Source organism: Chaetomium fimeti, assembly GCF_033439085.1.
Source record: "Chaetomium fimeti strain CBS 168.71 chromosome Unknown B0H64scaffold_3, whole genome shotgun sequence".
In the NCBI taxonomy this organism is placed as follows: domain Eukaryota; kingdom Fungi; phylum Ascomycota; class Sordariomycetes; order Sordariales; family Chaetomiaceae; genus Chaetomium; species Chaetomium fimeti.
The window spans coordinates 3,870,439-3,884,649 of record NW_026944331.1 but is presented as its reverse complement, the minus strand read 5'-3'; the positions used below and the strand labels follow the sequence as shown (position 1 = coordinate 3,884,649).

At 55.7% G+C, this 14,211-nt stretch overlaps 8 protein-coding genes across 8 annotated transcripts; 4 read left to right on the top strand and 4 right to left on the bottom strand.

Annotated features, from left to right (window-relative positions):
• Nucleotides 1-362: 362 nt before the first annotated feature.
• B0H64DRAFT_441300 (lariat debranching enzyme, C-terminal domain-containing protein) lies at nucleotides 363-2,154 on the top strand (the record flags this gene model as incomplete). Its single annotated transcript, XM_062806559.1, has 3 exons — nucleotides 363-416; nucleotides 468-2,010; nucleotides 2,093-2,154. The coding sequence occupies 3 exons, from the start codon at nucleotides 363-365 to the stop codon at nucleotides 2,152-2,154; spliced, it is 1,659 nt and encodes a 552-aa protein (XP_062661389.1).
• A 430-nt stretch (nucleotides 2,155-2,584) lies between these two features.
• On the bottom strand, nucleotides 2,585-3,354 carry B0H64DRAFT_133087 (BTB/POZ protein). The gene is made up of 2 exons (XM_062798160.1): nucleotides 3,056-3,354; nucleotides 2,585-2,829 (listed from the first exon to the last, which is right to left on the bottom strand). Exons 1-2 carry the CDS (start codon nucleotides 3,208-3,210, stop codon nucleotides 2,667-2,669), a joined length of 318 nt encoding a protein of 105 aa, XP_062661388.1. The 5' UTR covers nucleotides 3,211-3,354; the 3' UTR covers nucleotides 2,585-2,666.
• Nucleotides 3,355-3,899: 545 nt separating this feature from the next.
• On the top strand, nucleotides 3,900-5,452 carry B0H64DRAFT_133066 (P-loop containing nucleoside triphosphate hydrolase protein). The gene is made up of 3 exons (XM_062798159.1): nucleotides 3,900-4,508; nucleotides 4,610-4,813; nucleotides 4,878-5,452. The coding sequence occupies exons 1-3, from the start codon at nucleotides 4,233-4,235 to the stop codon at nucleotides 5,325-5,327; spliced, it is 930 nt and encodes a 309-aa protein (XP_062661387.1). The 5' UTR covers nucleotides 3,900-4,232; the 3' UTR covers nucleotides 5,328-5,452.
• A 447-nt stretch (nucleotides 5,453-5,899) lies between these two features.
• Nucleotides 5,900-6,694, bottom strand: B0H64DRAFT_393280 (DASH complex subunit Dad1-domain-containing protein). The gene is made up of 3 exons (XM_062803626.1): nucleotides 6,489-6,694; nucleotides 6,353-6,415; nucleotides 5,900-6,279 (listed from the first exon to the last, which is right to left on the bottom strand). Exons 1-3 carry the CDS (start codon nucleotides 6,585-6,587, stop codon nucleotides 6,127-6,129), a joined length of 315 nt encoding a protein of 104 aa, XP_062661386.1. The 5' UTR covers nucleotides 6,588-6,694; the 3' UTR covers nucleotides 5,900-6,126.
• A 1,460-nt stretch (nucleotides 6,695-8,154) lies between these two features.
• Nucleotides 8,155-8,732, bottom strand: B0H64DRAFT_373162 (Prefoldin subunit-domain-containing protein; the record flags this gene model as incomplete). Its single annotated transcript, XM_062802270.1, has 4 exons — nucleotides 8,155-8,347; nucleotides 8,402-8,469; nucleotides 8,526-8,657; nucleotides 8,715-8,732. 4 exons carry the CDS (start codon nucleotides 8,730-8,732, stop codon nucleotides 8,155-8,157), a joined length of 411 nt encoding a protein of 136 aa, XP_062661385.1.
• A 434-nt stretch (nucleotides 8,733-9,166) lies between these two features.
• B0H64DRAFT_393273 (uncharacterized protein) lies at nucleotides 9,167-10,153 on the top strand. Its single transcript, XM_062803624.1, has 4 exons — nucleotides 9,167-9,455; nucleotides 9,523-9,554; nucleotides 9,605-9,686; nucleotides 9,734-10,153. Exons 1-4 carry the CDS (start codon nucleotides 9,363-9,365, stop codon nucleotides 9,758-9,760), a joined length of 234 nt encoding a protein of 77 aa, XP_062661384.1. The 5' UTR covers nucleotides 9,167-9,362; the 3' UTR covers nucleotides 9,761-10,153.
• Nucleotides 10,154-10,178: 25 nt separating this feature from the next.
• B0H64DRAFT_431712 (uncharacterized protein) lies at nucleotides 10,179-12,499 on the top strand. The gene is made up of 4 exons (XM_062805982.1): nucleotides 10,179-10,739; nucleotides 10,794-10,821; nucleotides 10,880-11,396; nucleotides 11,456-12,499. Exons 1-4 carry the CDS (start codon nucleotides 10,552-10,554, stop codon nucleotides 12,070-12,072), a joined length of 1,350 nt encoding a protein of 449 aa, XP_062661383.1. The 5' UTR covers nucleotides 10,179-10,551; the 3' UTR covers nucleotides 12,073-12,499.
• B0H64DRAFT_473913 (6-O-methylguanine DNA methyltransferase) lies at nucleotides 12,435-13,603 on the bottom strand. Its single transcript, XM_062808022.1, has 2 exons — nucleotides 13,096-13,603; nucleotides 12,435-12,993 (listed from the first exon to the last, which is right to left on the bottom strand). Exons 1-2 carry the CDS (start codon nucleotides 13,395-13,397, stop codon nucleotides 12,813-12,815), a joined length of 483 nt encoding a protein of 160 aa, XP_062661382.1. The 5' UTR covers nucleotides 13,398-13,603; the 3' UTR covers nucleotides 12,435-12,812.
• Nucleotides 13,604-14,211: the final 608 nt, after the last annotated feature.

Here is a 14,211-nt window from a genome sequence, read left to right as displayed (position 1 = left end):
TGGCGCACTTGGCTTGCACATCTGGCATTGATTGCGAGGCAGGTGCAAACTTCGAAACCGGACGCGGAATGCGCCCGATTGGAAAGAGCAAGGGGCTTTGTGGTCGTCGGCGTGAGTCAGAACAAAGGAAACTTGTCGATTGATGGCGGTTGTGTGCTGAAAGGGGGTTGCGGGCGATGGCTGTTCCAATCACAATCACAACATCAAAATTTAAACGACTTGTTTCTTCAACGACCACAATCATCACCACCAACTCCAAACAATTCTTGCTGTCATCACGGTCGCACATCTTCGAGAACGTTTTGGTACCTAAGCGCTACTATTTCCAAAGAAGTCGCCAAAAGGCTCATCCGCGACTCAAGATGTCAAGCGGCGCGCTTGAGACAAACGGCGTCCGCATTGCGGTTGAGGGTTGTGTATGTATGCCCCCTCCCAACGATTCGTGACTATCTGCTAACCATACTTAGGGACACGGTACTCTCAATGCCATCTACGCCGCCGTAGAAAGGTCATGCAAGGAGCGCGAGTGGGATGGAGTCGACCTGCTCATCATCGGCGGAGATTTCCAGGCTGTCCGCAACGCCGCCGACCTCAACGCCATGTCGGTGCCAGCAAAGTACCGCGAACTCGCCGACTTTCACGAGTACTATAGCGGATCTCGCAAGGCCCCCTACCTGACCATTTTTGTGGCCGGCAACCATGAGGCGTCATCCCATCTTTGGGAGCTCTACTACGGTGGTTGGGTAGCCCCCAACATCTACTACATGGGCGCGGCCAACGTGCTCCGCCTGGGCCCGCTGCGCATCGCCGGCATGAGCGGCATCTGGAAGGGCTTTGACTATAAAAAGCAGCATCACGAGCGGCTACCCTTCAACGCCGACGATGTCAAGAGCTTTTACCACGTGCGCGAGATTGACGTGCGCAAGCTGCTGCAGCTCCGCACTCAAGTGGATATCGGCATCAGCCATGACTGGCCCCGGGCGATCGAGAAGCATGGCAACAAGAAGCGCCTGTTCCAGATGAAGCCTGACTTTGAACGCGAGTCGCGCGATGGCTCGCTGGGGAATCCGGCTGCCGAGTATGTCTTGGATAGGCTGCGTCCACCCTTCTGGTTCTCGGCGCATTTGCACTGCAAGTTTGCCGCCATCAAGCAATTCAAGCAGCCAGAGAAAGGACAGGAGACCGAGGAAACCGTCCAAGCAGCCCCTAGGCCGATTATAAATGCCAACCCTGATGAAATCGACCTCGACCTCGACTACGGAGACGACTTCCCGGGGATAACAGCAGCAGCAGCAACAGTCGCCAAACGCCCCACTGAATCACAGCCCGCTGGTGAGGATGCCGCCGATGAGGACGCCGCGCAGCCTTCCATCGAAGATACCATAGACGAGACGGAAGCCCTACGCTCCCAACTCCCGGAGGCCTTCGCCCGACCCGCCCGCGTCTCCTCCACCCGCCCCACCCCAGGCCAACCAGTGCCCGAGGGCATCACCAACACGACGACACGCTTCCTCGCCCTGGACAAGTGCCTCCCCGGCCGCAAGTTCCTCCAGCTCATGGAGATCCCCACCGACACCCCGCGCCCGGCCAAGCTGCACCTCCAGTACGACCCCGAATGGCTCTCCATCCTGCGCGCCTTCCACCCGCTGCTCAAGATCGGCGACCGCACCGCCACCACCCCGCCCGACGAGGGCGAGGCCCACTACCTGGCCCTCATCGAGGAGCAGCGGGAGTGGGTGGAGGAGCACGTCGTCGCGCAGGACCGCCTCGACGTGCCCGACAACTTTGCCGTCACCGCCCCCGCCCACCGGCCCGGCGTCGACGCCGAGGTGGTCGACGAGCAGCCGCTCGAGTGGACCAGCCCGCAGACGGCAGCGTTTTGCGAGATGCTGGATGTGGTCAACTACTGGGATGCTAGCGAGACGGAGAGGAAGGTCAGGCGGGAGATGGGGCCCGCGCCGGTTGAGTATGGCGGCGGACGTGGACGCGGTGGTGGACGCGGTGGGTATGGTAGGGGTGGGAGGGGGAGAGGGGGTAGGGGGGGAAGAGGACGGGGCAGTGGTGGTGGTGGTGGGAGGGGATGGGGCGGTAGGGGCCGCGGGAGGGGTTGATTGCTATCTCATCGTTTCGGTCTCGTCGCTGAAGAGGGTGTAAGGGAGGGCGGCAATCGTTATTTGTTTAGTCCCAGTTGCAAAGTAAAATAGGCGGTTTAGTCAGGCAAGGTATGCTTAACGCAAATTGAATGGATTTGTTTTCTTTCATGTGATATATCCTCTGTAATAAAGCGTGAACTCAACGGATGTCATGAGCCAAGCAGATCGTCGAGGACGGTGTCCATCTTCCATCTATTTTAGACGTCGGGCCCACGGGAGAAACAGAGGCCAGACGCATATGCTAAGATGGGGGAGTGCAAGCATGAAGACGATGCTGCAGCACACGAGGCGCTATGGAACGCCAACATCATTCTGTTCAACGAGGGGACTTTTGCTAGTCTCAGATTAAGCCTCAGATGACCTTTCTATGCCGTGCCACGCCATCCGTGACGGCTGTTTCCCGGAACGCCAAATCCCAACTATACCATACCGTACCCTGCCAACGCTATTGATGCAAACGCTTCGTGGATGCTCAGGCTAGAAATAGAGAGTTGAGCTCAGATGCTGCCCATCTTAGTCTCTCGGCGTGGGCTTCGCGTCGAGGTTGAAATAGTTGGCCGCCATTAGCAGCTCCAGGCACATCTCGACAGGAATCTCCATGTCGGGCACATCCTCCTTGTCTTGGTTGCGGTGCCAGTAGTGGAAGTAGTCGACCACCTTTTCAAGTATAATGGCACTGGGGTCCGGTTAGCAGCTGCTCTCGATGACCTCGAGGAGCGACGGGACAGCGGGAGCGAAGCTGTGCGGTCAGATCAAGTGTAGATGACGCTCATGCAGCCCGGACCTGGCCCTGTCGATGAGTTTGACATCGCCAGGGCTGGCGGTCTATCGGCGGGAACACAGCAGTGTAGTTGTCATCATTGCAGTGACAGGTGACGTGGGGGTGAAGAGGGGTGACCTACTTGAACTCGGGAAAGGTGCAGCGACCTGTTTGCGCCTCGACGAAGGGGCTCCGCAGCATGCCCTTGATAGTCGGGCTGACTAGAGCTGCCTCGCGCAGAACGACAAACTCGAAGCCATCGCCCGAGACGAGCGTGATGTACTTGCTGTCCGACATCACCGGGTCGGTTCGTCTGGGGTCCGCGGGGTGATGGAAGAAACTTCACTTGAAAATTCTGCAAACGGTCCCAGCGGCAAACGAAAAGCCCAATGTAATCCCGATTGCACTGGATTAGGTAGCTGCAGGCTTAAGCTTTCGTCATCTGAGGACAGAGCTCGCCGCAAAATCTTGGATTTGGTGGTGAGAGGACGGAGGTTTTCTTGGACCTCGGAAACGCGCCAAACACGTTGAAAGAAACTTCCAGGTTGGGGGTTGCAAAGGAAGCGGAAATGATGACCCCCCATTTTAACTGAGCAACGCCCGAAAACGCACTAGCCACGGCGAACAAGGCAGCTGAAAAAAACTCCACAGCGGGGTCTGGGCGGTGTGGCAGTGACCTGGCGTAGGGCTGGCGCTTGTCGGTGATTGCCTGCCCCGAGAGAGAGATAAACAAAGCCCAAAAAACCTATGAAGGCCCAACATCGCAGCACAGAAAATAGAAACAGTCTCACATAATGGCCATGGCGCAGGAGTAAAATCTAGAAACCGGGGCATCGGAATCCGGGAAGTGCATGAGGTGTTTACACCTGCCCGTCAGGTCTGCGCGGAGCTGCGGTGGGACCCCTGCCAGTTTTGGCCCCGCGGTTGTGTCATCAAACCGACCGCAGGAAGGCCCAATGGATGGTTGCTTAGCCAACCGTTTACTTCCCGCAGGTCGCAGCTTCCGCTCTCTTGTCGCCCACACAGGCGATCCCTTGTTGACCAACGCATCACCCGCAGAAAAAATACCCTCGAGTCAACAACCTGCATCATCTCTCGCATCATCACACTCCGGATTGATTCCATATCTGAAAAAGCCATCACCTCACCTGGGCGGGGCGGGGCAGACGAGACCAGCATTTTGCATTGCAATTAGGTGCATTTTCTTTTGAGGTTTCTTTTGCTCAACAAAGCAGGCAAGGCAGCGCCGCTAGCATCAGTGGCTTGTCCCAACATTCCACGGCTAAAACAATCCGACACAACCAACTGCCATCCACACCATGGCATCTTACCAATACCGCAACTCGACCTACATACACGAGAGAGCAGACAGCAACGCCTCGCGGAGGCCCGACTCGCAACGGCGAGACACTCGCGGCACCAGGTCCAGTGACGGGACCGTCAGCACAATGATGAGCGCCTCTACCGGCCGGGAATCCTCGGGCACCGCCATGACCGAAGGGCCAGCGTACTCCAAGAAGATTGTTGTGGTCGGCGACGGCGGTTGCGGCAAGACCTGTTTGCTTATCAGCTACAGCCAAGGATACTTCCCAGAGGTGTGTACACGCAATCATCGGTGGCATACACACCGACTCTACTCTTTTTTTGCTTGAACTTTGCAAATTAGGTGTTTCAAAATACTGACCGACCTTGACAGAAATATGTACCTACCGTCTTCGAAAACTACATCACCTACCCAACACACCCTCCCACCGGCAAGACCGTGGAACTTGCGCTCTGGGATACCGCCGGGCAAGAGGAGTACGACCGACTACGCCCGCTCTCCTACCCCGAAACCGACCTCATTTTTGTGTGCTTCGCCATCGACTGCCCGAACTCGCTCGAGAACGTAATGGACAAGGTACGTTTTTATTTCCATTCAGCCTCACGTCCTGCAACAACGAACTAACATTCATATTTCACAGTGGTACCCTGAAGTCCTGCACTTTTGCCCCTATACCCCTCTCATCCTAGTCGGGCTCAAGTCCGATCTCCGCCACAAAAAGACGTGCATCGACATGCTCAAGACGCAGGGTCTTACGCCGGTGACGGCGGAGCAGGGGCTAGCAGTCGCCAAGAAGATGGGCGCTCAGTACATGGAATGCAGCAGCAAGGAGATGAAGGGCGTCGAGGAGATCTTCGAGCGCGCCATCTTGACAGTCGTGGCCAACGACCGCAAGATACTCGAGGCTGAGGCTACTGCCAACGGCGGACCCATGTCTCCGACAGCTAGTGGACTCGGGAGAAAGGGGAGTACCACTATCAACGGGTTCGGCGGTGGGAGTAAGAGCAGTGGCGGTGGGATAACGTTTGGGAGCGACGGCGTGCAAATTCCGGTTGTTAAGAAGAAGAAGAGAAAGTGCGCGCTGGTGTAAGGAGGTGGAGGCGTCCGGGAAGAGGAGGAAGCAGGTAGAGATGGCTCCAGGGGAAGAGGAGTGCTGACGACCTTTACTAACTGCATGCATGATGCCGACACGACATGCGCTGTTGTTGATTTCTTTTCCGAGTCCTCATTTTTCCGGCACCTCGTTTTCCCTTTTTTTGTTTCCCTTTCTGTCACGACCTGACCGATGGCAACGGCAAGGCATGCAAAGCAAGCGACTGACTTTCGGGATTTTTTTGTTATTACTCTCTGTTTACTGCCGTCATATTTTCTTCTTCTCCAGGTGTGGGGTCGGGTGGTGGATGGATGATGGATGATGTCGACGGGTTGGCTATGGATACTGGAAACTGATGTATTACTGGAGTATACCTTCTCTTCGTGAAACTGCTATAGGGTTTTAGAAGGGATCGATACCCATGAGGGATGGACGGATGGATGGGTGAACGGGATGGGAATGAGAGCTTGCTGGGCTCTTTGCAGGGGAGGCTCTTTCGAGTCCGACTGTACTCGCACTCTTGACGATGGAGTACAGGATCGGGATAGGAGAGCATTGTGATGGCGCGGCAAAGGATTTCCCGTCTTGTTGTTTGTTGATTAGGGATAGGGCTATGGAATATAAGAAGCAAACTTCCACATGCAGTCTTTTCATGTGCACTGTGAACTGATCCAATGTCTCTCTTGACTAGCCGAACGTATTGGGTATCACTAAACCGACATGTCTTCTCCCCGTAGCATGATTTTTCTCGCGCCGTTTCTCATAATGCATACCAGTCTACTCCACCTTTCCCATATCACTCGCTTCCCTCCACCTTCACTCGATCGGCTTCTTCCTGGCTATCGCCCCGCTCTTCCTGTTTTCCCCTGTCCTCTTCGGGCTCCTCCTTGGCCATGACATTCTCGAACTGCGACCACAGCGCCTCGACGGACGAGAACTCGTTGCCCACCTATATATACTCTGTCAGACACCACCACCGCACACACGTCTCGCCCCACATCAGTCAAGGGTTATCAACTCACGGCGATAACGGCCTCGAGCGACCGGTTCAGCTTGTTGATGTTGGCGAGCACATGCTCAAAGCTCTGGAAGCCTGTCAGCAACCACTCTTCATTTTCATTTTTTTTTTGGTGGTTTATTGGCTGCGTGCTCACTCACCATGGCAATCTCCCCCACCAACTCCTCCCTCTGCTGCTCAAAGTATGTCTTTTCTCTCGTGCCCGCCACCGAGGCCGAGCGTTGCTGCTGGGAGGCCATCGTGGTTGTTGTCTCACTCTACTGTGGGGAGGAGGGGGGTTGTTTCATCCAGACGCGATACCGTGACGTGACGAGTTCGGTAGCTCAAGGCAGTGAGTGGGTTCGGTTCCAGACATTCATGGTGGTGCTGCGGGATGGTGGGGCGGACTTTGCAGAGGAGGACAGCCCTAACCCTGGACACACCGGCCTTTCATGCTGTTGCTGTGGTAACGGCCCCTTTCACCGTTTTGTTGGCGGTGTCGTTCCGGGGAGATTGGAAGGTGAGGTGGGCTTTGAGAAAAGGGGCAGAGGAAGTCAGATGATGTGGAGAGGGAGGAAGGCTGGTTTCCCCTGAGGATAGGTGATGGTCGGGGACCACTTCTTGTCTAACACGAAGATTGTCAACATGACGGACATGAATTCGAAAGATACACCCAGTCCCGACCTAGATAGTACTTAATTCATGTTATTTTTGCAATTTTATATCATGAGTAAGTTATTACGCAAAGATGAATATACTGCGGTGTCAACTACTGATCATTCGGTGTGCGAGCGGCGTCATTGATATGAGTAAAAAGACATCACCCGGTCCGGTAAAGTGCCTTGCGACTATGGATGGAGGTGGCGAACTCAGACATCAAATCTATCTGAACTGCCATAGCCTTTGCGGTGTGTGGAGGGCTCGAACAATCGGGAGCCAAAAGGGTGGGCTGTCTCGGGTTTGTTCCATTACCTCTTCCACTACTTACCCAACCCGTCACCTCGCGATCCAACACCGTCCTCGCGATTGTCACCACCTTTCACTCAATCACACCACTGGTCACGGTGCCTATTATGGAGCGACCAGAGAGCGACCGCGAGGATAACATCATGTCCGACGCCCTGAGACTTCCCCTTTTGTTGCTCAGCTAACGGTGACGGATTCCACAGGGTGATCAACATCTCTGTACGGAGGAGGTTCAGCGGACTTAGCCAGTGGCCCACAAACGAACTCGCTCCCCTCTTCTGGTTTATTGGCTCCAACCCCCTCACCGACGCCCCCCAGAAGATCAACGACCTTACCGGTATATCTTTCTCACCTCGGCGATGGAGACACGCACGGAAAGGCTAATGGGCAACTAGAGAGGCAGGCGGACCAGATCCTGGATTCCTTGTGGGTTTGGACGACGCAAAGAACCCTGGCCGAGAAGCTGAGGATAATCCGTGTGTGTGCCGGGCTAGGTGTAGACTCTACAAGGGGTGGATCAGCGGGGACTTCGAGAAATGCGAGTCAGAATAGCTTCTATCAGAACTAGATTGGGTTAATAAGGCCGCAGACACGATTCCGACCCCCCAAGTTGCTGTAGGCGGTGCTTGGGTGCACTACTGCTCTTCCGATTATGCCAATGCTGACGGGCCCACCTGCTAGCTGTGTCCGAAATTGAAGGCTCAAAAATGGCCCGTTGCGTTCGGCTGCATGCATTTCCTCCCGTCAATCCTTTGTTGGGGGATACTTGTCTCGGGAGACCGTGCCCTGTAGGCCTGTTGCCGTTTGTGTTCCACCAGATACCACTTCTCACACGGCAGAGGACGGTCGACTGGTGTAATATCATGTTTCGAGGTTGATAGTTTTCCCGAATCTTGCGTATAGGTCCACCTTCAGTTGCGTCATTTGTTCCCGGATGGTGCCCATTTTGTCCTCGAGTTCCCCAATCTCCTCGTCTAGCCTCGTTGTCGATTGTTCGAGCATTTCCTGAGCTTGTGGGAGTGGGAGGTGAAAGAAGGCATCCCCGATTTTGTACCTGTCACCGGTTCAGCCAAAGTTCTGCATCGTAGTCGATGTCGGCGGAACTCACGGTACGGTATCGTCCTCGTCGGCAAGCTCCAGCTCGTTCGTGATGTCATCGAGCTCTTCCTTCTCTTTCTGCGCCGGGAGTTAGCTGTGCTCTGGCCGGGCTGGGGTTTTCCGCCAATGCCCACATTCTTTGTCTTCAACTCCTCTTCTATTGAGAGTTCGTGTTGGTGTAGGCGGCTGAACTTGTTGATTTTGTCCTGGTCTTCGCGGCGAACTTCGACCTCGTCGCCCATGGCATCCTCCTCCTCTTTCGTCAACTGCACAGCACGCTGTTAGCCGGGATTTTGGTCGTTAAAATACAGCTTTGATCCTACCATCCGTCGGCTCATCATCTTGTTTTATTTTGTTGTAGGGACAGGGGAAACCAAGATGTGATTGTCTCGTCAACTCCGGCGCTGAACTTGGGATTTGGGCGTTGGAGGAAGCTCCACCACCTTTGGCGGGGCATTTGCGAAGCTCTCTCCCTGTGGACAAAAAAACCGATACACCAAAACCGACTTTCGGTGGGTCCACCTGCAAGTCCCCTTCACGAACACATCAGTTCCAAACAAGCTGTGGGTAGGCCATTTAAAAGCGTAAACAAACGATACTGCAGAAATGAATAGAGCAACACCCAGAGATTCTATTGCACTTCTTTTTGTTGAATTTGGGTTTGGTTTGGCCGAGAAGGACCGCACCAAGATAGCTCGCTGTACTTTTGGTGTATCGGTTTTTTTGGACAGAGCGAGGCTCTCTCAATCGCGACGGTATCAACCCTAACCCTGTAAAGTGTCTCTCTCTCAACGCACAGACCATAATGAGGCAGTTTCGGCCATTCTCCGATTGGCCGCTGCGCCGAAAGCGTCCCAAGTCAACAAACGAAGCTCAACCATCGGCAAACGACGCGGCCAAACACTCAACCATTCGAGCTGCTGCTCTCGAGTTGTCCAGCGAGCGGACCATCACATTCTAAAATAAGCAGGATGGCTGGTCAGAAACTATACCCCCGCGCGACGGTCAAGAAGATTGTCAAAGCTCACTCGAATTGTAACGTGAGCAAGAACGCTGATGTCATGGTACGTACCATAACCCCAACCCCGAACCGTCACCAGGGAGGTTCTAACGGATCGCGATGGAACCCAGATGTTCCTGGACTACATGCTTTTTATGCAAACGTAAGAGCAATATAGATGCGCCACCGACGTGCTGGCTGACAATGTCCCAGACTCATGAAAGAGGCCGCAATTGAGGCCAAGCAAGGCGGAGAGCGAGGCATCACGGCCCGGAGTGTGAAGAAGGCCACAGTGGTAAGCACAGACTCGCAACGACCACATCTCACGCGCTCATCGTCTAGGACTCGCTTGCCAAGTTTAGGGGATGAGATAGCTGGAATATGGGGATATGACGAAGTTAGCGAAACAATGGCCCCGGCCGTAAACAACAACCCAGCTCGCGAGGCCGGCCGAAGACGCCGGGGCGAGATCTGGATGAACGAAGCTTGTCCTGCGCCGCTGGCGCAGTTCCCTGGCGAATGTGGAGACCGATCGAGTTCAGCTGGGGCACGCGACATCAAACTTTCTACACGCACTATGTGGTGTGGGGAGGTAACCTCAAAAAGATGCTGCCTTACGATGCAAACGGGAAACATCGGATATTCTAACTCGAGCTTTGTGGAAAGAGACAAACAAATGACAGAGACGAGGCTCAGCCCTCCGTTTCCACCTCGGAGGCCTATATCCATAATAAATTGCGTGCACTGCGAATGTTTGTTCCGGCTGGTTCTGTTCCATTCCGGCTGACCTTCACTGCCTGTTACCTAGACTTTGTGGCCAATCGCCGAGGGGCAGCTGGTGTCCCGATGTGGCACCGTCCATCGTTTGGGCCACCAGCGTTGTTGTGGGAGAGGAAGCATCTCTCGGCCCCAAAAATTTCCCAACCAACACTTCCCACCCGACAGAATTCGCATCTTTCCACCATCGACTGATTCAATTCTGCCCTAAACCCTGGTGATTAGGTTTATTACCAGTGTTAGTCGTACTTTTGCTCCCGCAACCCCAACGTCATCTCGAGTGAACCAAAAAACTTGGTCGACTACGTCAACAAAAACACGGTCTCAAACCCGATTCTTGAGCGTAACACGATTTACGTTCAACCTTTTCTACAAACCCAAAAATGGCGGCTTCCGACATCCAGAACCCCCCAGCTCCGGTCGAGTCCAAGTCCGCCAGGAAGAAGAAGGCGAAGGCGGAGCGCACCGAGTCCCCCGCACCTGCTGCCGCAACCCCGGAAGTCGCCGGCTCCGTCGCCGCCAGCGAGGCTCAAAATGAGTCGGACAACGCCTATATTCGCGACCTCCAAAAGTAAGCCTGCCACAGCTCATTGGGGAATTTTCAGGTGACTGACCGATTTCGCAGGAGTATTCGTAATGTTACGAAGAAAATCGTAAGTTGGACGGGGTTGGGTAGCGGCGCCGATCCTCGCTGACAGCATCACCATTCAGACCAACACTGCAAAGGTTGATGCCATCATCGCCGAGCACAGCGACAAATCACTCGACGAGCTCATAGCCTCCAAGATTATCAATGCCGACCAGAAGGCTGCCCACCTTAAGAAGCCGACCCTCCAGGCCCAGCTGTTCCAGTTCGAGGAGCAGCTTGCCCAACACAAGAAGGTGGACCAGGAACACCGGGCCCGTCTCGCGGAACAAGAGAAGGCTCTGACGGAGAAGTTCGAGAAGGCGAAGGCGGACGCTGTCGCTGAGGTCACAAAGAAGGCGGAGGCGGATGCCAACGCGACTCTTCGTAGCAACCTCCTGAACCTCTCTCAGTTTCTGAGCCTTGCTGCGGCCCGTCGTACGGATGATCCCGACAGCACCTCAGACGAGAGCATGGCGCTCGAGGGTGTCCTGCTGCACATCTACTCGGGCGACGAGAATGCCGTTGCCACCATGCTAAAGCTGGTGCAGGGCGCGGACGAGCCCACCCTGAGCACTTCCGAAGAGGCGCTGCAGACGACCTGTAAGTGGATCCAGGCCTGCTCTTTTTCACGGCGCAACCAGTTACTGACCGTTCCCAAGTCGCCCAGGTTAAGAAGGCTGCGATTGCGCACGCCACTCCGTTCACGCAGACCGAGACCGCCCAACAGTCGGCCGACCCCGAGGCTGCCGTCGAGTCCAAGCAGGACCCGGAAACCGACCCGACCGTCGCTAATGCCGGCCTGACCGAGGTCGACGACGGTTCCGCCACCGCACTAGTCAACGGCCACGCGGACGGGTCCTCGAGCAGCGCTCCCCCCAGCAACGCCGAGGTTGCCGACGAGGCTGCGAACGCGGCCGGAGAGAGCCAGTGGGACACGGGCAACGAGCTGTCCACGTCCCAGGAGTGGGTGGACGTCAAGATCCCGCGCGAGGCTAGCGAGACGGAGACCGGTCCCGCCGCCACCTCCGCCGCGCCCTCCCAATCGTGGGCTGACGACCACCCCGAGGCCGAAACCACCCCCGCCGCTCCCGCGGACGACGGTTTCCAGTCCGTGCCGGGCCGCAACCGCGGCCAGCGTGAGGGCGGTGGCTGGCGCGGCCGCGGCGGTTACCGTGGCCGCGGTGGTTTCCGTGGTGAGGGCCGCGGCCGCGGTCGTGGTGGCCAGCGCGGTGGCATGCCCCAGCGCGGCCGCCGTGGCGGTATCGAGGCCCAGTAGTCTTCACATCCAACCGTTTTCGGGGTGATCTGCACGCACGCAGAATCGATTTCTCGCTTGATCTTGTCTCGCATCTTGGGTTTGCCGGGGGGTTTCGTCACTGCACTCATCACTGGCGTTCTAAAAGCGCATATGCTTTTATTTATCACATGAAATTTTCGTTGCTTTTGGGCCACGCGGGTGGTGGAAAGCTAGCACTGTTTGTACATTAGGGGAAATATGGGCTCGGTCTTTGCCTATTTTGAGGGCGGCGGCTGTCCCGGAGCATTAAGGGGAGCATATGACTTGGGCATCAACCGAGACAAAACGAGACGAGATACTTTGGCGTTCGGGATGCAACGGCGGTTTTGCGAGGAGGTCTGGTGCGCGGGTCAACCGGGGGCTACGGGAAGTATCATTGGGGGCCAATTGATAATATCGTGGCCAACTCGGTCCTTTTTTCTGGTGGTGAAATTATGTATCCTGCTGTTCTACTAGAGCTTGGATCACGACGATCACGGCATCCACGACGACTCTCCATGATTGTACCGCCCATTTGTTCTTTACTAACCAAAGCACCAACCAACGTAATGCAACCACGCTCAACCCTCTCAATCAATAAACGTAACGTCCAACCTAACCCAACCAACGCCTATCCCCGCCCCCCCATTGAACCAAGCCTGAGTAAACGAAGAGCGACCCCCAACCCACAACCAACCTTGCGTAGCCACAGCAAAAGAAGAACAAGAACACACAAGGAATCAGACGAACCCCCGAAACGCCGTCCCCAACACCCGCACCTTGTCGGCGTCCCCCTCCAGCTTGACGCCCTCCTTGCGGAGCAGCGCCCGCTTCTCGGCCAGCGTGATGCCCTCCCCGTCGCGCCGCCCAATCTTGCCCTTGAACCCGCCCAGCGTGCCGCCTGTGGCTATTACCCGGTGGCTATGGGCGGTGGTTGGTTAGTTAGCGGTGCGGCTCTCTGGGCGTGTATACGCTTGACGTTGAGGTTGGAGGTGGTGGTGGGTGTAGGGAGGGTGGACGTACCAGGGGATCTCGGGCGCGAAGGGGTTGCGCCGCAGCGCGTTGCCGACGGCCCGCGGGGACGACTTGAGGTGTGCTGCTAGCAGTGCGTATGTGCTGAAGCAGCCTGCGGGGATTTGGTAGGTGAGTTGCCACACGGCCCGCTCGAAGGGGGTGCCACGCGCTGAGGCGAGGAGGGGCGGCGGGAGGGGGGTTTTGGACAGCTTGGAGGGGGTCATGGTTTTGGAGGGGTGGGTGGGCTTGGTGGTTGTGGTGGTGGTGGTTTTGGTTGTGGTAGTTTTGGAGGTTGTGGTGGCCGTCATCATGTCCTCGTCCTAGGTTTGAAGCGCTTTTGAGATTTGCCACTCGATGTCTTCGGCGCTGGAGTTTAGGGTGAGGTCCAAACACAAGACAATCAGTGGAGAGAGACGTGTTTGTCTTGTAGTCTGACGAAGATGAAAGTCTTCGTGAAGTGGGAGAGTTCAATCAGACGCGGTTGATGTCAGAACAAGGGCGCGCCTCAACGACAGGGAGGGGAACGTAATCGGGGCGCGTGGATGGTGCGATGTCACGTGAGTGAACACCCCATTAATGACTTCGCTCGACGACAACGGCGGTGAGGGTCCCGACCCTCTCGTGCGTTGCGGCGTGGAGAACAAATGCCCATCTCCATCTTCTGGTTGGTATCGGAAGCTCCTCGCAAGTATAACATGTATATTCATACATTGTAAATCCATGAAAACACGCTGGAAGTCCCACTTCCCTCGCGAATAGGTCTCGCCCCTGACCCAAAAGAGGCCAAAACCATGTGATGAGTTCCTGTTTTCAACCGAGAGAGGGCTCCACGAGACACGAGGGACTCTTAATCCAGTCACTGCAGTTCCACGACAACCATGTCTCTTGCTAAAGGGTGAAGGATTGATCCACTGGCAACACATCAATGCAAAGAATACATTAGAATTAGGGTTTTGATGCGTCAATGACTTGCATTGCTACTGTCTGCTGATCAGTGTCAGCGGTCCCTTGCTGGCAGCATGTCCGTATAACGTTAGTTATGTCAGGCCCCATTCAACGGATGAGACACAGCTCCCCTTTCGACTTCACGCTTAACGCAAGACGACACCGACGTTCGAGAGGAGC